Consider the following 25,640-nt stretch of genomic DNA (forward strand, 5'->3'; position numbering starts at 1 on the left):
TTTTTATTTACATGAAAATGTACTTGTTTGCATAAAAATTATTATCTAGGTATCAAATGGATATTTCAAGAAAATACCAAGGACACATTTTATGCATTCCTGCAGTAGTTAAGATGCTCGATCAAAGGCCAAAGATGCCCCCATGTGGCCAGAGAGGAAAATGCTGAGGTTTAGGTAAGATGAAGGGCTACTTACTCCCTTCTAAGAGGCCTCGGACTTTCCACAGGCTTTTGCATCTTTCCCACATCTTGCAGTTTTATTACTTGTCAGGGCTTAGAAGTTGGTGTACTTACATCGTTTCCATCAAGAGAAGAGAGGTTTCATATTTCAAAAAAATACATACTAAAATTTTAAGTAATCAACATGAACCCTTTAGATGAGCTGAAACTCCACCACGGCGACACCAACCTTTCTAGGACATGCAGCAGAGCTCTGGCATGTGAAGAGCAGGGCAAGGATGTGGGGTGAAGGAACCACACTGCTGGAAGCAAAGCAGATTCCAAAGAACAAAAGCAGCTCTGATTCCCCCTGGAAAACAAGTTCAGCTTCTGTCTCTACTTTAGTTACCAAGAGATCAGAAGCCAATGCCAGGGATCTGAATAGAATTTAAGATAATACCACAAGGGCTTAGGTCCATAAAATCCATCAACATGAACTTGACCTCGAGAGGCACTTAAGGCAAGCATCACTCAATCATATGATACACTGGTCAATAACCTATTTCTTTAAAGAAAAAAATTCCTCTTGCCATTCATACCAAAAGTGTATGCTATCACACATCACACAATTATAAAATATATGCATAATTAAAATTAAAAGTTTAATGTCTTTTAAAAAAATGTTTTCAGTGTCCTCTCTTTAGAAAATAAAACTATTCTTCTCCGAGAAGAAAATGAAGACCTCCAAGGGCAAACAAAGAAGGCACCCACAGCTCTAGCAGGAAGCTTCCCTCATCAGGGTGGTAAGAGCATGAGCTCAACCACCTATAAAACCTCCCCCAGGACACTCCTTAAATCCAGAGCACCAAAGCACATAGAGATGCAAGACACATCTTCCATGCCTCCCATCACACAGCACTTTGTGGGCAGCCCTCAGCACCAGACTTAAATGAATGTAATACTGTGTCTGAAATGCATTTTGAACAGGTAAGGAGTGTATGTAAATATCCTATTGTTCTAACAGACAAATACAAGATGATAAATGAAGAGAAGTGTAATATAAAATTAAATACACAGTATGAGTACAACCCAAGTTAAGCTCACATCCTTACACACTCCATCTACAGAAAGAGACTAGAAGGAAACATTAAAATCCCAATAATGGTCATAATTGGGAAAACTGTGATGAGGAGTGATTCTGTTGCTGTTTTCTACCCTCATTTTCCAAATCTTTAATGAGCATATGCTACTCTGTGTGACCCTGTGTATTGGTTTCCTCATCCTGTCAGAGATTCTTCTCTCCAGAGGGGTGAGGGAGGGCGGTGTTCACAGCTTTCAGAAATACTCCAGGAGGTTTCTGGATTCTCTACAGGTCCTCAGACCAGGTGAATAACGCTAGCTAACATGTTCTCTTCTGCAGCTCTGTCTCCGCCAACAGAAGGAAGTACAATATAGTCCTATTTTCAGTTCTCTCATCTCTGCTAAGGGACACATCTTGGTGCTGCTGTAATATGCCAAGTTCAGTTGCCTGCCCTAACCAACAGCCACCTTTCAAAAGTATAGCTTAACTGCTCAGCCCCAGTCTTCTCTGCAGTTAGGAAAGGGCTCTGGTACCGTACTCAAGAGACTTCAGCCTAGATAGAGCCTTAGATGACTAGTGTAAAATCAAGGTGTGAAAGTTACGCACAGCAGAGGGTAACTGAGACTCCAGGAAGAAGAGACTCCTTTTCCAGAGCCATTCCTACCGAGCCCTGCAGCATTCCACTGAGAAACAGGCTTGAAGAGCATGATCACCCTGGCTTCAGAATCCTCTAGTGCAAACAACCTAAGCACCAAAGGGATTCCAAGGAAGCCCACAAAAAGTGGTATTTGATCAGCTACAAATTCTCTGTCAATAGAGGAGACGTTCTTAAGCAACCTACTGCTCATATCTATCTCGTTCCATTTCTTAGTTCTATCATTAGTCACTTACCCCTTCAAAGCTACGAAAATATTCCCCCGAATCCCAGGATTCAAACAGAACTGACAGATTTCAATTGTGAATATGCTTATATTAAAAATAAAACAAAGCTCCACTTCAAACGTCAAAAAAAAAATCATACATCAGGAAAACTGCTACAAAACAGTACTTTCAAACAGGTTGGAAGAAGGGGTATGGCTTCATTCTGTTGTGTCTCGGTCACGTATGGGAGTTTTGCTTACCTAATTCCATTTCTGAAATAAGCAGCATCAAAACAGACGTGAGTCAGGAATGTGACGTTTCCAGGGCCCTCCCAGTTCAGTCCTTCTTCCTGGCATTACTAAGCTTTCTCCCTGACTCTCTCACCACCTATCATTAGGCCAGTTCCTTCCTCAGGACTGATGCAGAGGTATACCCTGGGCACAGGGCCTATCTGTCTGGTGTACTGCCTCCATTTAGAGAATGAGAAAGCCACCCGTCCTCAAGAAACGACTATAAATGACAGAACAGGATGCTCGGTAGTTCAGACCAAGACCAGACTCCAAAAACAATCTTTTGGCCTTAGCCTAAAGCTAAGGTGATCAGCTTAAGTCAGGTTTAAATCCCTCCTGACAGCTTTCTGTTGATGCTGGTAACAATTTTTCCTCATGAACTACCATATGCCCAATAACTTTAAAAAGGGGGGTGGAGAGATTTTAAAATAGATTTATTTATTTTTTAAAGATAACTGCACATAATATCAATGGGCCTATGGTGGAATGCATCTTGTCACCCCGAAGCAAGCTGCTTTACAAAAACCTTTCCAACTGTGCAAGAAGTTAACTAGCAACAAGCCTGAAAATTTGGTTACGTATATAGGTACAAAGCTGGTTCATTAAATCCCTGTTCTGGCCCTCAACCCAATGCATTTCAACTAAAGCATCATCCACCTCCTTCTTTACGTTTATCAAACACTTGAATAGGTAATGTCCAGCCACTCCTTGGAGATGGCTCCGCTTTTCAGACACTGGACTGCTGAATTGCTCAGGAGCCTCTCGGTCCTGGGCTCCATTGCTAGAGCCTTTACAACTCTCCAAAACCTCTATCCCTCCCTTTTCCTCACTCCTTTCATCCTCCACAGGTTCTGGGTTTTCTTCTTGGGAAAGCAGATCCTGGCTTGAGCAATGGCCCTCAACAGTGGTAGCCTCGCCTTCCTGTACAGCAGGCCTGCATGAGATACTCTCCTGGGTGCCCTGGGCCAAATCTTGGCTACTGCCAGACTCTTTGGGGGTGGACTTTTTCTCCTCCAAGGCTTGAATGACATCCTCAGGAGCTCGAGGAACTTCTCTCAGTTGTCTCACTCGTTCTCTTTTCTTTCTCCTTAAATGAATCCAGGAGTTTTCTATTGCTGTCAGAAAAAGGCTAACTTCTTCCTTTCCACAGGGAACTCGCTTATGCTGTACCTATTTGGAGGAAAAATACGGTTTTAAAGGAAATTACTTTTCTCCTCTCAGAACTCCTTTAAACAAACAAAGAAATAAAAGAGAAAAAAGATATTGTAAGTACTTCTTCAATGGGCTTAACCAAGTACCTTCAGATCGGTGAGGATTTTTTCAATCCATGCTGTTACAACTACTATTCCTTCTACTGTCTCAGAACCCAGAGAAGATGCTTTGAGGGACAATTCTTTCATCACAGACTCCAACACTACAAATGTAATAGGTTTTCTTGACTTCTCTAGTTTTCTTCGCTTACTGGGTGGTGACTGAAAAAAAGAGAAGGCATGGGGAAAGAAGGGAAAGTTATCCAAATAATCAAATCTCATGCATTATAATGAACTCAGCTAGGGAACATTTCCATGACTTTTACTACCAAATGCAGACTATTAAAAATACAAAGGCCTTCGCATGTTTATTTTCAATGCTTAAGACAACTCTGCCAAATAGATTTACTATCTCTTCCATTTTATAGAAGGGAAAACTAAGATACAAAGATACATAACCAATAACCAGCTCAGGGTCACACGCTAGTAACTGGCAAAGTTAGTAGTGAACCCCAAACCCAGGTTCTTCGCCATACCATGCCATGTTCAGGCCTCCAGTATATAACACCCTTTGATTACTAAAAGTCCTTAACCTATGTGTTGTGCCCAACACATGCCTGTATAATTATCTATTTCATGGCAGCTAAAGGACCCTGGGGGCACCATGTTCTCTTCCATAAGAACTGCATGATTTAAAACCATCTGTATGTAGTCTAAGTCTATACTTGCTGAGGCCTGAAGGAAAGCAGCTCGTTAGCCACAGCTTGTGAGATTACATGCGAAGAATGACCAGGGTCATTAAGATCACATGGGCAGAGAAGGAGGCCTGCCGGATCTTGGCTAATGTTAGGAGCAAGCCAATGGCTAAGGTGAGCACTGCCTCTCTGCTTGAAAAGGAGATACCAGCAGTGATGAGAAGAGTGGATTGATTGATTGATTGATTGATTTATTATGATAGTCACACACACAGACAGAGAGAGAGAGAGGCAGAGACATAGGCAGAGGGAGAAGCAGGCTCCATGCACCGGGAGCCTGATGTGGGATTCGATCCCGGGTCTCCAGGATCGCGCCCTGGGCCAAAGACAGGCGCTAAACCGCTGCGCCACCCAGGGATCCCAGAAGAGTGGATTTAAAAGCTAGTTCTAGGGCAGCCCAGGTGGCTCAGCGGTCTAGCGCCGCCTTCAGCCCAGGGTGTGATCCTAGAGACCAGGGATTGAGTCCCACATCAGGCTCCCTGCATGGAGCCTGCTTCTTCCTCTGCCTGTGTCTCTGCCTCTCTGTGTGTGTCTCTCATGAATAAATAAATAAAATCTTAAAAAAAAAAAAAGCTAGTTCTACATACTTCAAGACTGTCATCTTTCTATGTCAAGCTTAGGAAGTGAGTTATACTTTACCCACTAGAGGGACTCAAGTTCCATTTTTAAAACTAAATGATATTGCTGGATTTAAAATTTATTTCTTTAAAATAAAAATTTCCTAATTTTTTAAATGACTCTTAGCTAAGCCCAGGTATATTATGAACACTTTAAGAGACAGACCTGTTTGTGTTGGCAAAATGTATCAAAACGTTAAAAAATTAAGAGAATTCTAAAGGTCAGGGTCAAAATGAGCAGGTAAGGATTTTAAAGAGAAAGGCTCATAAAGAGTTAGCTTTGAAGACCTTTTCCTGCAAAAAGCAGTCCCTGAGTTGTGCTTTTTGCTAACTGCAACTCTACCTGGAAGCAGGGACAGAGCACATGCATATACACACAAAGGTGAGGCCTTGGAAGGACTAACCAGCAACTCCACATCTCATAAATACACATAACAACAAAATAGCTAGTTTTTCCTATGCTAGATCATTTTTCTAAGAAATAATCTATATTTTCCCTTTATACCAGATATTAACTAAAAAAATTAAAAATAAAAAAAGGAAATTAAGACTAGAAAACAAGCTTAGAAGAAAAGGACCAGGGGTGCCTGGGTGGCTCAGTGGGTGAAGTGTTTGCCTTGGACTCAGGTCATCATGTCTGGGTACTGGGATCGGGCTCCCTGTTCAGTGGTTAGTCTGCTTCTTCCCCTCTCTCTTCCTCTCCCCCTGCTTGTACCCTCTCTGTAAAATAAATAAAATCTTAAAAAAAAAAAAAGGAAAGGAAAGAACTAAAAACAAAGGGTACATATATGAGTAAGAACCTGCTCTTGAAAAAGGAATCACAGACTTCAAGCTCTGAGTCTGAACTCGTTCAATTAATGTTTCAGACAAGATGAGACAAACTCATATTGAAATTAACACAGAATTATTGTTATTTCTCAGTCAGCATAAGAAAGATAATTTCTACAGTCTACTGAGAACCTCACATTTTTCTCTAAGGAACTTAAAATATGATTATTATACTTCAGAGGAGGAAACATGGTGGTGTGCGGGAGGGGGAGGGGGACAAGAACCAGATTCCCCATCCTACTTTCCAATACCCAAGGCTGTTACCATGGACAGGTCACTGTAACAGGATCATCCCTGACAGCCCACCCAGCACCCCAAAGATCACCAAGAATGTGGCTAAAAGGACAGTGGCTGGCTATCTCTTCTGATAGAGATGGTAATCCTTTGTGCTTACAAATTCCAATGAGCAAAGTGAAGACGTTTTGTTTCTTTTTTTTTTTTCTTTTAAGCTTTTGATGCTGTTGTTTCTTAATTTGTCATGCTACAGACGGCCTACAATACTCTTTCTCCAAAAGAAAGAACTCATCATTTGTAGAACTTAAAGGAGAGAAATACATCCTTACTGAACCTAATAAGAGCTCTATCATGGATCCACTTTCCAAGTTCTGAAGGAGTTGGAAATAACAAAATAGACAATTTATTACCCTGTTACCCCTAGATGAAAATGAAAACTTCTGTATCTCACATACAGCTCCTTTACCTGGCATTGTGGCCACAGTTTTTCATGTATAGTGGCCAACTGATAAATCCGGTACTTCTGAATATTTGTGAATTGCTTTAAAGATTTTATTTATTTGAGAGAGAGGGAGAATCTCAAGTAGATTCCCCACTAAGCACAGAGTCAGTTAGTTGGGCTCTATCCCGTGATCCTGAGATCACAACTTGTGCCAAAATCAAGAGTTGGACATTCGGGGCACGGTGGCTCAGCAGTTGAACATTGCCTTCGGCTCAGGTCGTGATCCCAAGGTCCTAGGATCAAGTCCCGCAGCCCACTTCTCCCTCTGCCTGTCTCTGCCTCTCTCTGTGTGTGTTTCTCTCATGAATAAATAAATAAAATCTTAAAAAAAAAAAAAAAAGGTGTTGGTCACTCAACTGACTGAGGCACGCAGCGTCCCTTTAGTAAATTGCTTTAATACACACATATGTAATTCCAGGACTGTTTTAGTTTTACTCTATTATAGAAAGTAGGCACTCAAGAGACAGATAATTCATACTCAAGAAATTTTCAGTTTTTTCCTTTTTTTTAAATTTATTTATGATAGTCACACAGAGAGAGAGAGAGAGGCAGAGACATAGGCCGAGGGAGAAGCAGGCTCCATGCACCGGGAGCCCGACGTGGGATTCGAATCCGGGTCTCCATGATCGGAAATTTTCAGTTTTTAAACATGTTTTAAAAGATGTATCCATTTATTTGAGAGAGAGCAAAAGAGAGAGAAAATGTGTGCGCAAGACCAGGGGGCGGGGCAGAGTGAAAGGGAGGAGACAGAGAGAAAAGAAGACTCCTGGGGCTCAATCCGACAACCCTGAGATCATGACCTGAGCTGAAATCAAGGGTCAGATGCTTAACTAACTGAGCCACCCAGGGGCCCCTAGAAATTCTTCAAGGTTTTTTTTTTTTGTGTTTTTTTTTTTAATTTTATTTATTTACTCATGAGAGACACACACAGAGAGAGGCATTGACACAGGCAGAGGGAGAAGCAGGCTCCATGCAGGGAGCCTGATGTGGGACTTGATCCTGGGTCTCCAAGATCATGCCATGGGCCGAAGGCAGGTGCCCAACCGCTAAGCCATCCAGGCATCCCATTCAAGTTTTTAAATAATTAAAGTTTAACATAATCTTGGCTTACAGAAATCATTCCTTTCCCCCACATGTTTGTACTGAAATTTCTTGGTAGGCAGGGCTAGAGTAAAATATAGGAGCAGGCCTTGAGAAATAGTTAAATTCAACCCTACAGGTCTCTAGTAGTACGTAATTTTATACTGTGTCACTACACAAGTAAATAGAAGCTATTTCCTTCCAAATAAGATGAACTTACTTTGCAAATATGCTTATGATCCTAAACCACAAATATTTTATTTTATTTATTTTTAACTTTTTTTTAAAAGATTTTATTTATTTATTCATGAGAGACACAGAGAGAGAGAGAGACACAGACACAGGCAGAGGGAGAGGCAGGCTCCACGCAGGGAGCCCAACATGAGACTCGATCCCAGGTCTCCAGGATCACACCCTGGGCTGAAGGTGGCGCTAAACCGCTGAGCCACCCGGACTGCCCTATTTTACTTATTATTTTACCACAGATATTTTATTTTTTTAAAGATTTTATTTATTTATTCATTCATGAAAGACACACAGAGAGAGGCAGAGACACAGGCAGAGGGAGAAGAAGGCTCCACGCCGGGAGCCCGACGTGGGACTCGATCCCAGGTCTCCAGGATCTAGCCCCGGGCCAAAGGCAGGTGCTAAACTGCTGAGCCACCCAGGGATCCCTACCACAAATATTTTAATTTTTTTTTAATTTATTTATGATAGTCACAGAGAGAGAGAGAGGCAGAGACACAGGCAGAGGGAGAAGCAGGCTCCATGCACCGGGAGCCCGACATGGGATTCGATCCCGGGTCTCCAGGATCGCGCCCTGGGCCAAAGGCAGGCGCCAAACCGCTGCGCCACCCAGGGATCCCCCTACCACAAATATTTTAAATGAAGAGTGCTACACTGTCTAACGTACTTTAAGCAGGCAAGGTATCATACATAATTCAACATTTTATTTTTATTTATTTTTTATTTTATTTATTTATTCATGAGAGACATAGAGACAGAGAGGCAGAGACACATGCATACTGACATGGGACTCGATCCAGGTCTTCAGATCATGCCCTGGGCTGAAGGTGGCGCTAAACCGCTGAGCCACCTAAGCTGCCCATAATTCAACATTTTAAAGTATAAAACAAAATCACTTCTTATAATGGCTAATTCAGTTTAATATGAAGAACCAGAGGTGAACTTACAACTGACTTTGAATTAGAAGATGTACTATTGGGGGATCCCTGGGTGGCTCAGTGGTTTGGCACCTGCCTTGGCCTAGGGCGCCTGCCTTTGGCCCGGGATCGAGTCCTACATCGGGCTCCCTGCATGGAGCCTGCTTCTCCCTCTGCCTGTGTCTCTGCCTCTCTCTCTTTCTATGTCTATCATGAATAAATAAATAGATAAATCTTAAAAAAAAAAAAAAAAGATGTACTATTGTATTCTCCAGCTGAAAGCACAATATGAAAGAAGTCTTGTGAGGAACTGCAGACCCCTTTAGGGATATTGGCTTTGTATCTTTTGAATGACAAGGATTTACTGAATAACAATCAATGGGGATGGGTCTCAAGTGTTATTTTGTTGCATCCTTAAAAATGCACTAGATTGAAACCATAAATTAAACAAAAACAGTCTTAAAATTTTAAAATATACTTTACCTAGCAGGACTGTCTATACAACTCTTAAATCCTCACTCTCACTTTCATTTCTAGATCTCAATGGTACAATCAGTCAAGAGCCTTTCAAATGAGGTACATACTTGACATAAATCCACGTAGCATCTGCTATGCTGCCTGTTGTTAATTATAACTAAGGCAAAAATCCCAGAGAAGCCACAAACTACATGAAATCAGTTAAGTTCTCCCTTGTATCTGCAGGAAAAGAAGAGAGCCATTCACTAGGCAACTGCTAAGCATGTAGTCATAGCCTCCTTATTTTGACAGAGCAATCTCCAGAATGGTCTTGAGGGCAAAGGAGTGCTCTTGCTCTTGGCCACTGCAGTGGAGTCCTTGCTGTTCTGCCACACTCTGAACGGCTGCTGCCCCCGGTCCTCCAGGAACAAGCCAAATGCCTAGGAGCTGTGATTCTGCACAGGCTCTCACTATTTGGAGAAAGAGAGCCAAGGGGCCAACAGTGACCCCTGACAAGAATAAAGACAGGAGGTGTGCTAGGAAGGACAGTCAGACTAGCTTTCCCGCTATGCCTTATTTGAACGTGTATCAGCTCTGCTGCCATGAAGTGGATTGAATATTTTGTTGTCTAAAGGTGTAACTTCCTTATTAACAAGCAGTTCAGTGGACATTTCCATTGCTATCTTAATCTGACAGGTTACTGTTTAAAATGTCCGAAATCGGGGTGCCTGGCTGGCTGAGCCAGTAGAACATATGACTCTTTATCATTATTTTAAAAGATTTTATTTATTTGAAAGAGAGAGCTGGAGAGAGAGTGAGCAGGGGGAAGGAGCAGAGGGAGAGGAGAAGCAAGCTCCACACCAAGCAGGGAGTCTGATATGGGGCTCAATCCCAGGACCCCAGTCGGGATTACGACCTAAGCTGAAGGCAGATGCTTAATCAACTGAGCCACCCAGGCATCCTGTGGTTCTCTTTTTAAATGATTTTATTTTTAAGTAATCTCTACACTCAATGCAGGGCTCAAACTCACAACCATGAGATCAAGAGTCACATGCTCTACCAACTGAGCCAGCCAAGCACCCCAAAGAACATGTGGCTCTTGATCTCAGGGGTTGTGAGCTTGAGACCCACACTGGATGTAGAGATTACTTCAATATAATAATAATAAAATAAAATGTCCTGAAATTATCCCGGGGTATATGTAAAAATAGTAAAAAGTAAAAAAGCAAGGGGGAGAAAAGTCTATGTGGAACGCTATCTAAGAAGGGTTGTTTCATATTTTTTAAAGATTTTGGTGGGGGGGGGGCACCTGGATGGGTCACTTGGTTAAACATCCAACCTCTTGATTTCAGCTCAGGTCATGACCTCAGGGTTGTGGGATAGAGCCCCATGTCAGGCTCCACACCCAGCAGGGCGGAGACTGCTTTAAGATTCTCTCCAGGATGCCTGGGTGGCTCAGCCTGAGTGACTCAGTGGTTGGAAGTCTGCCTTCGGCTTGGGGCATGATCCTGGGGTTCCAGGGTCGAGTTCCGCATTAGGCTCCCTGCAAGGAGCCTGCCTCTCCCTCTCCCTGTGTGTCTCTGCCTCTCTCTCTCTGTGTCTCTCATGAATGAATGAATGAATAAATAAAAGATTCTCTCTCCCTCTGCCCTTCCCCACTAAATAAATACATAAAAAGATTTTTTTTACGTAATCGCCACACCCATCATAGGGCTCAAACTCATGACCCCAAGATCAAGAGTCACATGCTCTTCCAACTGAGCCATCTAGTCATGGTGGTTTGAACCCTACATGTATATATCCTATGTTAAAATGCCTGTGCATACACACTAAGAATAAATTATAATGAACCATGTAGCAGTGAGGGATTAGGATGTTTCAAAGAGACAAGAGAACCTAGATTACTGACTATAGGTCTTTTGAGATTTGACTTTGAAACCATGTATCTTTCACAACTACAAAATTAAATAGCTCACAAAAAGAAATCCCTAAGAAATGAAACAAATGAACCTAACTGTGTATGGATTTAGCAGCCTAAACCCACAAAGAAACATTCCAAATGACTTTAAAATTCATCACAAGACAGCCCTCAAGGACCTAAGAAATGTAAAAATGACAAAATAGTTATTTTCACATATCATTCTGTTGATGGTAACATTAATTTTGAGACTGCTGTGGTGAGTCATGGGTCAACACAAATTAATAATTATGTAAGCATGGTTGAGGACTAGCCTGACTTTGTAGAGCCCCGTTTCCTCATCTAGAAAGTAAGGATACTACTATTTCACTTGATTGTTGCCAGGTTTAAGTAAAATGACACAATGTGTGTGATGCATTCAAGTAACAAGAATGACCATCTCCAGTGTTTCAAATCTATTGGGCCTATTAATGTCCTGTTCACAATGTTACACACCTTAGTACAAATCTTACACCATTCTTTTTAACATTTAAAGAAAACTTACTGAGCACCAGTCAGACACTGACCACTCCTCCATCAAGTCAGCTCTGACTTGCTCAGCCAGAACTGCTTTCATACTGGGAACTCCTTTACTCCCAACCATTCATTTCAGCACTTACTCAGATATAATTCTGTAGCAATGCTTTGTGTGTGTTTCCCTCCCATAAAACTTGCCATTGTAAAGACAAAATGGTGTCTTCTTTCTTTGGTATTATCACAATGAAGATCACACTTCATAAGATAACTAGGAAGAGAGTCCTTCTGGAAGGACTGGCCAGAGCCTGGCTCTGGTTGCATCTGTTTTATAGACTGGTATAGTACTGGTTTTCAAACCATTTAACAGCAGAATCCGTTCAAGAAATAAAATCAATATATAATATCAATGCAAGCAGATCATCTCTGGTTAAAATGAGAACAAGGCCTGAAGTACTAACCTGATTATCTGCCCCCAGTTGTCATCCCCCTGTGGCACCCTACACCGAATCTCTATCTAGAACCAGTGTGAAAGCTATGCAGTAGTAACCACATCACTGCCAGGAGACCCCAGCTCTGCTAACAAGGTTACCTGATTAATTTGACCCCTTCCCTCCATCTGCTTTTCAAAAGCCCTCTAAGGGCAGCCCGGGTGGCTCAGAGGTTTAGTGCCACCTTCGGCCCGGGGTATGATCCTGGAGACCCGGGATCGAGTCCCACGTCAGGCTCCCTGCATGGAGCCTGCTTCTCCCTCTGCCTGTGTCTCTGCCTCTCTCTCTCACTCTTTCTGTCTCTCATGAATAAATAAATAAAATCTTAAAAAAAAAAAAAAAAAAAAAAAAAAAGGCCCTCTAAGTTTACTCCCTAGACAGAAAGTCTCCAGACTTAAAAGGAATGTCTTGAACACAGGAGATAATTTTTTTAAAACCAGACTTCTAGGGTAATGCTCGTACCAAGAGTGCACAACTTACTGGGACCACACTATTTTTCCTTCTTATTTAAACAAGTGTTAAATTTCTGAAAGCAAAGCAAAGCTAACACCCTGGGCAATTAGAGGAGAAGCTGGGACAAAGAGGCATTCTAAGCGGCTTGTTAAATCTGTAAAGAACAGTCTTCACAATATGCTTCCTTATATTCATCATCAGTCAGGAATGATTGTACAAAAATTCTATCAACACTAGGACTCATCTTTTTGTTGCTAAAATAAATCCAGACAAGAGCAATGGACTTAGTATAGGCACCTGAATCAAAATTTTTTTAGCATTCAGCACTAGCAGAAACAGAGTCAGTGGGCCTGAGATAAGTGAAAACAGAAGTTGCCATAGTAACTTGCACATTTACCCTAAAAAAGCTGGAGTGGGGGTGGGGTGGGGAAGTAGGTCAATATTTCTACCTAGCTAGCTCTAGTCCTTGGCTTCCCCGCATTGCAAGCAGCATGCTTCTACCTCCCCATCCCTAACAGCAGCAGCAAGAGGGGAGAAAGTCAGGTGAGCATTTCAAAACGCAAGGGGTGGGGAAGAGGTCCAGGTGAAGGGAAGGAGAATCAAGAGGATAGCCCACTGAAAACCTCACTAGTGCCCTGGGACTACCCTTGGGAAAGCAGCTGCTGATCAAAGGAACCAGTGCTAAGAAACTGTTGCTGGGCTACTGCAAATCAGAAATTGCCATTTTCCCTGTAGCAGTTTAAGTGCACATAATGGAACACTTGGGAAGGCATTATTAACAGCTTTGGATTGAGGGTATCGGTGGGGAGGGAGGTACTCTCTCTGGCAAGGGAGAAACCTACAGCAATCTCCAAGAGGCATTCTTTGATGGCTGAAACTATGAACAGGGCTCAAGGATGGCCTAATGACAGGGAGGGAGAAGGTTCCTTCTCAAAATAAGCTGATTTTGCTAACACACCGCCCTTTGTTATTTTGATCTGAAACAGCTACTAATCCAAAGGGCAAAGGTTGACTCTGGGCTCTGAGATGGCAAGGAAAGTGCCAGAGCCCATTATAAGCTCTTCCACCTGCCAACAAATGTGGGAAGCAGGTTAAACAGAAAGCATGTGCCAATAGGCACAGTTCCACTTTCCTGCCAATGTTAGCATCTGCAGAGGGATAACCCAGTATCTACACAGGGATAACCCAGGACAGTACTAATGGTTTTAACAATTTGGGGTGAAAGCCCCAATTTTTTAGAAAATGACAGAAAGGGTAATCCTACGGGGAGGTAAAAAAAAAAAAAAAAAAAAAGAAAGAAAAAAGAAAAAAACAGGGATCCCTGGGTGGCTCAGCGGTTTGGCGCCTGCCTTTGGCCCAGGGCGCTATCCTGGAGACCTGGGATCGAGTCCCGCGTCGGGCTCCTGGCATGGAGCCTGCTTCTCCCTCCTCCTGTGTCTCTGCCTCTCTCTCTCTCTCTCTAGGTCTATCATAAGTAAATAAATAAATAAATATATATATATATAAAAAGCAAAAAAACAAAAAACCAGCACCATCTTTTTAAACAGTGAACATTTCAGACACTAACCTCTAGTTTCCCCATTGCATTGTACAGAGGTGGATATGGGCTTCCACCGGGTAGATCATTCAAACTTGACTGGGAGACTTATTTCCACCTAGCAGCACACCCAGCGGAATACGAGAAGGACAGGCTCAGTTTTAAAGCTGAGCTCATGTATTCTAGAGCCATCTGCAAATTGTCCCTTTGTAGTTCTGCACATGTCTCTAATCCTCTGCCCTATGAGAGAAGGGGAAGAGGCTCATAGACACAGCAACATTTAAGATGACTTGAAAGAGGGATCCCTGGGTGGCGCAGCGGTTTGGCGCCGGCCTTTGGCCCAGGGCGCCATTCTGGAGACCCGGGATCGAATCCCACATCGGGTTCCCGGTGCATGGAGCCTGCTTCTCCCTCTGCCTATGTCTCTGCCTCTCTCTCTCTGTGTGTGTGTGTGTGACTATCATAAATAAATAAAAATTAAAAAAAAAAAAAAAAAGATGACTTGAAAGACCAAGTGCAACTAAGACTTTGGGAGAGGAGCTCCCAAAACAAGCATATTATATGGCCAGGGGATGAGGAGTACCTGAAGGACCAGATACTAGGCCTCCACAAATACCATGGGAATAGGGAGTACAGTTCCGAGCACTGTGTGCATAACCTAAAGATGGGAAGCCCCAGGTAACAAGGTCAATCACTTTTGTGAAGGAACTGTGAGAACAAACAGATGCTGTTCCATTGCCACCTCTTAGTACAGCCCAGAAAAATTATTCAGTCTAACCAGTTCAGAAGTATTTTTCCTTTACATACAATAGCACAGAATACAAAGAGAAGTTTGTGGAACAAATTATTTTTTAAAACATCCAATTTCAGGGGGGCTCAGTGGTTGAATGTTTGCTTTCCACTCAGGGCATGATCCCAAAGTTCTGGGATTGAGTCCCACATCAGGCTCCCTGTGGGGTAGCCTGCTTCTCCCTCTGCCTGTGTCTCTGCCTCTTTCTCTGTGTGTCTCTCATGAATTAAAAAAAAAAAAAAAAATCTTAAAAAAAAATCTTTAAAATACATACATACATACATACATCCTATCCCAGAAAATGTTCGAGCTTAAGCATATGCAATGTGGAGAGACTAAGAAAAAGACCTATCACCCAGCTTCAAAACTGACCAATATTCTAGTGGTAATTTTAAAGCTAAGAGAGAACTTTCACTGGAATTATCCTTAAATGTTATATATCAAAAGCCTGCAACCCAAAAATAGCACTTTCTATATTCACCAGTAACTCCAGGAGACAGCTAGTCTATGAAAGTATCAATAGTAAAGGAAAATAAAGGCTTCAATTTCAGTTCTTAAGGAATATCCAACAGAATAATTATACCTGCAAGGTGTTTCTACAGGTTATATTACCTGAATTTTTAATTCATTTATATTTGCTGAATAAAAATCATTGTGTTGCACAACCCCACAAAGAAAGGCTCCAAGGCCACCACAGTCAGCCTTCTAGGACTGTGTCTGGTTTCACAACCACTTCCCATTCTGACCTAAGCATTGAGGCAAACTTCAGGAAAACCAAAGTAGTAAAGATTTTTCATTTCTAACCTAGTAAAACCCACTATGCGCTGGCATTTGAAGAAACTAAATCAAAGTCTCTACTTACTGGTACTGTAACATCATCATAAAAACTCCAAGCTAAAGCCCATCTCATTGTCCGACCTTGACAGAATTCAGTGTAGGTGACTTTAGGAACCTGAAACCAACAAACACGTCATCTCATCAAACTAAAGTCGTTCTATCAATATGCTTTGGGTTGCTGCCTCAAGTTAATTATGTCCTGGTTTTTCTTTTTATCAGTTAACAAACACTACTGTCCTGAAACAGTTATGCATGGCTATCTAATAATCAATGAATAAATTACCTCTCAACAAAGTTGTGGGTTTTCTCCTCTCATAAAACAATAGAGAGAATTTAGAGTTCTGGCTTGAAGGTCCAAATATTCAAAACACCCCAATTAACACAGCTCTTCAAAAAACCACTGGTAAGTGATTAAAATGGTTTTGGTTTTTTTCTTTCCTTTTTTTATGGAAAGAGAGCCAATAATGCCTGGCAATCTCCCTTCTGTCAGATTTTGGGGGGAGGAGGGGGGAGGGGCCTACTTTGTGGCTGTTGGAATTTTAACAAAGAAAAGGTGTGATAGGGAAAACAGGATGAGTACAATATCAGAGAGAAACCAGAAATCAGAAACTTGGTTTCTGCCACTGACCACACATCTGACCCCCTTCTCTGAAAAATCACCTGGCTCATGCTGACTTATGCCCAAATCCCATAAACTGGGAGAGGAGGCAGGGGGCAGTATTAATTTGCCACCTGCTTTTCAAAAGAGAAGCAGGGGCTGAACTCATGTGAACTGCACCATAAAGGGAAACACAGCGGACTGAATATCATTCTAGTTGTAGGCGATCTTTGGTAACTAGATCTGCGACCCAGAATAAGCCCCTTAACTTATATAGCCTTCAGTTTCTGCAATTAAAAAGGAGTCAAATGTGGGGTCAGTGGTAGGTAAAACCAGGTTTTTTTAATTTCTGGTATATCTCTAACATTTATTCATTTGTTTCCCCCCATCTTTTCTCTATTATAATTGTCAAAGAAGGCCTTTTAAAAATAATTTATACAAAGCTTCTTTTACAAAATTAAAAAATAAACAAAAATAAAACAAAAAAAAATACATTTAGAGTTTTAAAGTATAAAGGAAAATTCCATACTCTATCATTAAAAGTAGATATACCAGAATAGTAATGACAAAGCCTTACCCCTTGTATGCGAAGTTCTTCCTTTAGAGGAGCCAGGCTGCATTTTTTCCCCAGCATACAGCTATACCACCTAGGGGGAAAAAAACATCAGAGAAGTAAAACACTGTTTATGTGGTTACATTTTTTTAATTAAGCATTTCTCATGTGAACAAAATGAAAGCAATAGTAAACAATTTTGAGTTAAGTCACAAGTGACAATAACAAAAATTGTACATAACGTATTTAGACAAAGAGCAAACCTAGCAAAGGAAAACAAGGGCCCCTGGGTAGCTCGGTCAGTTAAGAAATTGCCTTCAGCTCAGGTCATGATCCCTGACCTGACCATGAGCGCTGGGCTCCCCTGCCTAGTGGAGAGTCTAGTTCTCCCTCTCCCTCTGACCCTAATCCTCATACTCCTGCATACATGCATCCTTTCTCTCAAATAAAATCTTAAAATATAATGTTCTATGTTCAATTGAACTTCAATTAAAAAAGTATAAACAGCCCCCTATACCATCTTAACAGAGATTGTAAAATCTGGAATGGATCTATACTTTGAGATGGCCTCATATGCAAATGATTTCAGGATATGTATTAGTGTTTCAAAAAAACATGAAATCAATCTCTTCTATAGTAAACATATATCTAGAAGAGGGAATGGGGAGAAGATGGAGTAAACTGCTTTAAAGGTAAATAGAATTTAGCCTATGAAAGATTAACTATCATGCTTTCTATCATAAGCAACTAGAAAACTTGACAAAATATGTGTAATAATTGTTTTTTAGACATTGGACAACTGCAGTGAAGAGCTATAATCTCAGAGAGAGAAACAAACAAAGTTAGCCCTGTAACTGACAGAACTTGCTGCCTAAAGAAAATTTCCAAGCAGCAATACAGGGAAAGGAAACTCAAACAGAGCCCCATGATCCTGAACTGGTGAGAGATTACATTTCAAAGGCCCAGGCAGTAAAGATTTGAAGAGCAAAACACAAGAGAGGAAGGACATGCACAGAGAGAGAATTCTGAGCATCTGCAGAAGAGTTACTTGGAATATTTTGCAGAATAAGGATTTGCACATGTGAGATGGAACTCCATGCAGCTAAAATTCCCAGAGGAGTGCCTGGGTGGCTCAGTCAATTAAGCATCGACTTGGGTCATGATCTCAGGGTCCTGGGACCAACCCATGCATTGGGCTCCTTGCTCAGTGGGGAGTCTGCTTGAGGATTCTCTCTCCCTCTCCCCTCTGCATTCCCTCTCAAATAAATCTTAAAAAAAAAAAAAAAAAAAGAATTCCCAGAAAGTAATAAGCTTACTGATTCCTGGAGTCCAGACAGCTAGATTAGTTTGCAGTTCTACTGGCCAGAGCAGAAAGCACCTTGTTAATAAAAGGGGCATCTATCTAGTGGAGTCCTAGAAAGACACTGCTTTGTAATAGGTCTAGAGGCTACTCTATATTTACCCTAATGAAGCTTAAAAGCAAAACTCAAAAGGATCCAAGTGACTTAAGTAAGCATCAGAATCTAACATTCTTTAAAGGAACATGATGAAATGCAGCACTCCAAAAATAAGATTTTCAATGTCTAACATCTAATAAAAAATGACCAGATATTAAAAGCAGCAGCAAAATTACTTGCAAGCAAGATAAAAAAGAAAAAATATATATCATGAAAAACAAATCAGGAGGGGTGCCTGGGTGGCTCAGTTGGTTAAGCATCTGCCTTTAGCTCAGGTCATGATCCCAGCATCCTAGGATGGAGCCCTGTATTGGGCTCCCTACTCAGCATCTCCCTCTCTTCTTTGCTGTTCCCCCTGCTTGTGCTCTCTGGCTCGCTCACTCTCTCCCCCTCTCTCTGTCAAATAAAATAAATACGTCTTTAAAAAACAAAAACAAACAAAAAAAATCAAGAAACAAGAGGTGATGAAATTTGCAGATGATAACATTAGAACAGCTCTTAGAAATACGTTCTATGACTAAACATGGACATGGGGAGGAGGGAAGATATAAAAACCAACCAAATGGAACTTCTAGACATGAAAATTATGATATCTAGGGCAGCCCTGGTGGCACAGCAGTTTAGCACCGCCTGCAGCCCAGGGTTTGATCCTGGGGACCCTGGATGGAGTCCACGTCAGGCTCCCTGCATGGAGCCTGCTTCTCCCTCTGCCTGTGCCTCTGCCCCTCTCTCTCTCTCTGTGTGTGTCTCTATGAATAAATAAATAAAATCTTTAAAAAAAAAAAAAGAAAATTATAATATCTAAAATGAAAGCTTCACTGGATGGGACTAACAACATATTAGACTCTGCAAAAGAAAGACACAGCAATAGAAACTATCCAAAATAAAGCACAGGAGGGAAAAAAGACTTAAAACAAAACAAAACAAAACACAGAGCACGTGTGACCTGTAGGACAATATCAAGCAGCAGACATTAAGTGGTGTTTCAGAAAAGGGGTATAATCATAATTAACTAGACTACAAAACAGTAACAAGTGAATCATATTTTCTCAAACATTTAAATCTTATATAAAATGTTAAAAGTATGATGACATTCCCAACACTGGGAATGATGTCCACTCTCCACTTCTAATCAAAGTCATACTGGAGATTATAGTCAATCCGATCAAGTGATAAAATGCAGACAGACTAAAAAGAAAGAAAATTGTTTTTCTTAACAGAAGACATGACCATCCATGTAGAAAATTATTTGAAATCTAGGGAAAAGTCACTAGAATAAATGAATTCAGCAAGGTCACAGGATAAAAGCTCAATATAAAATCAACTATATTTCCTTAAAGTAGTAATACATAACTAGAAATTAAAATTTAAAAATTTAATTTACAGTAACATCAAAATACATGAAATATTTAGGAATAAAATGAACAATATGTGCAAGAAAACCATCAAACACTACTAAAAGAATCCTAAGATCTAAAGAAATGAAAAGCTATACCATGTTGGGATGGAAGATTTAACATTGTTAAGCTATCAAATCAATTCTCTCCAATTTGATCTATAAAAATCAATAAAATTCCAGTAGGCTTTTTCATAGAAATTGATAAACTGATCCTAAAATTTATATAGAAATGAAAGATTTCGAATAGCTAACCACTGAGCCACTCAGGTGCCCCGGAATTTGAGACTTACTAATAATAATTGCGGACTTTATTGATATCAATTATTAATGACCTTATGCACATAAAATGATATATTTATTATGAGTAAATAAGTAAAATCTTAAAAAAAATGAAGAGATGGAGCTAGCATCAGAACCACACATGACAAGAATGCTGGAGTTATCAGACTAGGAATTTTTTTTTATTATTGATGAGAGACACAGAGAAAGAGGCAGAGACATGGGCAGAGGGAGAAGTAGGATCCCTGCGGGGAACCTGATGCAGGACTCAATCCCAGGACCCCAGGGATCACGACCTGAGCCAAAGGCAGACGTTCAACCACTGAGCCACCCAGGGGCCCCTTAGACCAGGAATTTAAAACCTCTATGATCAAGGTGCTAAGGGCTCAGGGCACCTAGGTGGCTCAGCTGGATGGAGTTCCAAGCCAGGCTCCCTGCTCCAAGAGAAGATTGCTTCTCCCTCTGCCTCTCTCTCTCATGAATAAATAAAATCTTAAAAAAAAAAAAAAAAAAAAAAAAAAAAAAAAAAAAAAAAAAAAAACAAAGAAAGAAAGATGCTAAGGGCTCTAATGGATACAGTAAACAGCATACAAGAACAGATGGGCAACGTAAGCAGAGATAGAAATTCTAAAAAAGAACCAAAAAGAAATGCTAGAGATCAAAAACACTGTAATGCCTTTGATGGGCTCATCAGTAGACTGGACAAAGCTGACGAAAGAATCTTGGAGTCTGAGGACATCTCAACAAAAACTGCCAAAAGTGAAAAGCAAAGAGAAAAAAAGCACTGGAAAACAACAAAAAACCAGAATACAATATCCAACAACTGTGTGACAACTACAAAAGGTGTAAAATATGTGTGACTGGAATTCCAGAAGGAAGACAGAAGACACAGAAAAAATAATGACTAAGAATTTCCCCAAATTAATGTCAGACACCAAACCACAGACTCAGGAAGCTAAGCAATCACTGAACAGGCAAAATGCCAAAAAGATTACACCTAAGGCATATGACTTTCAACATACAGAAAATCAAAGATAAAAAATACTGAAAGAGACCAGAGGGGAAAAGCTATATTCTTTATAGAGGAACAAAGGAAAGAATTACATCAAACTTTTCTTAAGAAACCAGCAAGCAAGAGTAGCAGAGTGAAATGTTTAAAATGTTGAGAGGGGGGAAAAAAATCCACCAACCTCGAATTCTGTACCCGGCAAAACTGTCCTTCAAAAGTGAAGGTGAAACAAGACTTCCCAGACATAGAGATATTGAGGGAATTTGCTGCGAATTTCTCTAGAATTTCTAGAGAACTTCTCTTAACATTTACAAGACCTTACAAAGAAGGAAAATGATATAGGTCAGAAACTCATCTATATTTAAAAAATGAAGAACACGGGATCCCTGGGTGGCTCAATGGTTTGGTGCCTGCCTTCTGCCCAGGGCGTGATCCTGGAGTCCCGGGATTGAGTACCACAACGAGCTCCCTGCATGGAGCTTGCTTCTCCCTCTGCCTGTGTCTCTGCCTGTGTGTGTGTGTGTGTGGGGGGGGGGGGGGTCCTCTCATGAATAAATAAATAAAATCTTAAATAAATAAAAAATAATAAATAAATAAAATAAAATAAATAAATAAATAATGAAGAACAAGGGAGAAGAAATAAGTGAAGGTTAAAAATGCAAAAAAATCAAAACTTTTGAAATTCTTAATTGATCTAACAGGTTAACAGTTTGTTAAAAATAACAATATACAGCAATGTATTTGATTATGTATGCTTATGAATATGTATGTATAAATGATAGCAAAGACACAAGAAACATGAGAGGAGAATTTTAATATTTATACCAGTTTTATTAAGATATAACATATACAGTAAAATTATCCAATTTTAAGTATATAATTTAATGAGTTTGACAAATGTGTACATTAACCCCACCACAATCAAGGTATAGTACTTTGACATCACGCGAAAAAGTTCCCTAGTCTTTCCTCCCCTACTGGTCTCTAGTGACCACCAATCATGCTCTTAATAGTTCTGCCCTGTTCCAGATGTTCATATAAATGCAATCACAGAATGTTTTTTTATCTGTCTTTGTAAATACACTGGCAATTTCATACGGTTGCAACTTAATACATTAAATAATATAAATAAAAATATCAGTTTATAGAAATATGAGAAATACTATTATATGGCTATAGAAACAGTATGCACTAACCAATACTCTGTCTTCATTGTTTGTGGATTCAATAACAGGTGACTGTCTCTATTTTTGTTTAGTCAGTCATTTTTCCCTTTGAAAAGACAAAAAAATAATTTTAAACTACTTTAAACAAACCTTGGTAATTTTACTTAGAGCGTATAGTCCATTCCATTTGGTGGTTTTAAAATGTTTGGGACAAGAGCAAAATGCTCCCTTAAGAAGACAGTATATAAACAGAGAAATCACTAACTAGGAATTAAAAGCCTTTGGTACGTTAAGAACAAGATGGAAAAAAAAATAAAGAAATTAAGAGCAAATAGTGCTCACACAGTAACAGCATAAAAAGGGTAACAACCTTTCCTTTAAGATCAGCAGTGCTGGGCAGCCCCGGTGGCTTAGGTGGCTTAGCGGTTTAGTGACGCCTTCAGCCCAGGGCGTGAATCTAGAGACCCAGGATCGAGTCCCATGTGGGGCTCCCTGCATGGAGCCTGCTTCTCCCTCTGCCTGCGTCTCTGCCTCTCTCTCTCTAGCTGTGTCTCTATGAATAAATAAATAAAATCTTAAAAAGATCAGCAGATTAGGTCAGAGTCACCAGAAACTAAGAAATAGCCTGAACAGAGACAAAAGAAAGATATTATACATTTCCTCGGGAGATGAAGGAAAGCAAGGAAAGCATATATATATATATATGTATATACACACACACACATATATAAAGCATTCATTCATTCATTCATTTAAGAGAGAAAGAGAGCACTAGCAGGGGAGAGAGAGAGAAGCAGGCTCCCTGCTGAACAGGGACCCCTCCCCCACACCCCAAACGGAAGGGGAAGCAGAGTCCTGGGATTGTAACCTGAGCCAAAGGCAGATGCTTAACCTACTGAGCCATGCGGGCTCTCCATAAGTCTTGAAACAGTTAAATATGTCATTGGTAGTTAATAGAGGCTTGGGAGAGTTTACATTTCTTTTAACCCTTGCTGTAAGCTGAATACTGTATTGTGAATCTTTTCAAATTTAATCTTATCAATAACTTTTCTGCAACATATATATTTCTTAAAGGAAAAGCAGAAAGAAGTAACAGGGTGTATTAAAATTCTGAATTCACTTCAGAAAATGCCTCCCCATTAAATCCTAGATACTCTTAACAGGTATCCTGTGGCAACTAATCAAAATGCAAGCAGAAAAAAATGAACAAAAGGAAGATCTAGTTACCCAGGAGACTTTGAACCCATTATACTATTTTAATGATGAAAGTAGCACTCTACTCATTACCGCATTTAGCAAGTCCTCTGAGACAGTAGCTTTCAAGAAAAATTATTTTTTTTAAAGACTTTTATTTATTTTGGGCAGCCCAGGTGGCTCAGCGGTTTAGCGCCGCCTTCATCTCAGGATATGATCCTGGAGACCCAGGATCAAGTCCCACGTCAGGCTTCCTGCATGGAGCCTGTTTCTCCCTCTGCCTGTGTCTCTGCCTCTCTCTCTGTGTGTCTCTCATGAATAAATAAAATATTTTAAAAATATTTTTTAAAAAAAGACTTTTATTTATTTATGAAGACAGAGAGAAGCAGAGACACAGGCAGAGGAAGAAGCAGGCTCCATGCAAGGAGGCCGATGTGGGACTCAATCCCGGGACTCCAGGATCACACCCTGAGCCAAAGGCAGACACTCAATCGCTGAGCCACCCAGGCGTCCCACAAAAATTATTTTGAAATAATTTCAAGAATACAGAAGATTAGTACAAATGATTCCAATATACTTTTTTTTTTAAAGATTTTATTTATTTATTCATGAGAAACACACACACAGAGAGAGAGAGAGAGAGAGGCAGAGACACAGGCAGAGAGAGAAGCAGGCTCCATGCCGAGAGCCTGATGTAGGCCTCGATCCCGGGTCTCCAGGATCACGCCCTGGGCTGAAGGTGGCGCTAAACCGCTGAGCCACCGGGCTGCCCTCCAATATACTCTTCATCCAGATTCATCAATGAACATTTTTCCTCCATTTGCTTGCTCTTTTTTAAAACCATTTGAGAGTTAGCTCCAGACACCATCATGCCCCTTTCACCCTAAATATTTTGGCATTTATATATGTGTGTGTATGTGTGTGTGTGTGTGTGTGTAATTTTTTTTGAAGATTTTATTTATTTACTCATAAGAAACACAGAGAGAGAGAAGAGAGGCAGAGACACAGGAGAAACAGGCTCCATGCAGGGAGCCTGACGTGGGACTCGATCCTGGGTCTCCAGGATCATGCCCTAGACTGAAGGCGGCGCTAAACCGCTGAGCCACCCAGGCTGCCCTGGCATTTCTATTTTTAAAATGAGGACATTCTCCTTCATAACCACAGAATGGTTATCAAATTGAGAAAATGTAACACACAGTACTATTTATTATCAGGAATACAGTTCATTTCAAATTTCACCAATTATTCCTATAATGTCCTTCACGGCAATTTTCTCCCCTGATGCATGATCTAATCTAAGATCCTACATTTCATTTACGTGTCAAGTCTCTTTAGTCTCCCTCAATCTGGAACAGTTCCTCATTCAGCCTTTTCTTTTTTTCTTCTTTTCATGACCTTTATATTTCTGAAGAAATACTTTACAAAACCTCTCAAGTTGGTGTGTCTGAAGTTTCCTCAGTTAGATTCCAGTTATACATGCTGGACGTAAAGAGTACAGAGAGCTATTGTGTCCTTCTGGGTGCAGCACATCAGAGGTGATCACCTGTTCGAGGTGGGATTCCCCCAGGCTTCTGTACTATAATGTTACCATATTTCTTTGTGATTATAAGTCATCTGTGGGGAGATATTCTGAAACTATTAACACCCCACCCCTCTTCAAATTTTCTATTGCTGACCTTCAGTGAATCAATTATTACAATAATGATGACAAAATGGTGATTTTTCTAAGTTTTTTTTCCTTCTACATGTATTAGTTGGCATTACACTTTAACAAAGAATTTTTCCTCTATCCCCTCTGCTTATTTTTGCTCATTTTATTTAATGGGTTAAAATTCATTATTGGCATTATTTATTATGAAATCATATTATCCCAGATTTGATTTCAGCTGGCTCCTATATCCTTTTATGTCATTTTTGAGCACTTGCTTATTTTTGTTATTATAAGACATTACAGGCTCTATTTAAACTTGAGCTTACCCAGCACTGAAATCACCCATTTCTCCAAGGGGCCTGGTTCATTTTAGCACGGATTGGTTATTTTACAACACCAAACCTGGGGCACCTGGGTGGTTCAGTTGGTTAAGTCTCCGCCTTCCACACAGGGCATGATCCCAGGGTTCTGGGATTGAGCCCAGCATCAGGCTCCCTGCTCCGTGGGGAGCTTGCTTCTC

At 40.6% G+C, this 25,640-nt stretch overlaps 1 protein-coding gene across 2 annotated transcripts in view; it reads right to left on the reverse strand.

Moving 5' to 3' along the window:
- Positions 1–2,188: 2,188 nt before the first annotated feature.
- Positions 2,189–25,640, reverse strand: part of METTL16 (methyltransferase 16, N6-methyladenosine) — a 70,252-nt gene continuing 46,800 nt past the window's right edge. For both annotated transcript variants that reach the window (XM_025476103.3, XM_025476104.3), the window contains exons 7-10: positions 16,990–17,059; positions 15,840–15,929; positions 3,689–3,862; positions 2,189–3,560 (exon numbers count right to left, since the gene is read on the reverse strand). In XM_025476103.3, coding sequence (XP_025331888.1) covers positions 2,937–3,560; positions 3,689–3,862; positions 15,840–15,929; positions 16,990–17,059 — 958 coding nt within the window. In that variant the 3' untranslated portion in view covers positions 2,189–2,936. The remainder of the gene's footprint in view (positions 3,561–3,688; positions 3,863–15,839; positions 15,930–16,989; positions 17,060–25,640) is intronic.

The sequence above is a fragment of the Canis lupus genome, chromosome 9, assembly GCF_003254725.2.
Source record: "Canis lupus dingo isolate Sandy chromosome 9, ASM325472v2, whole genome shotgun sequence".
Lineage (NCBI taxonomy): Eukaryota > Metazoa > Chordata > Mammalia > Carnivora > Canidae > Canis > Canis lupus.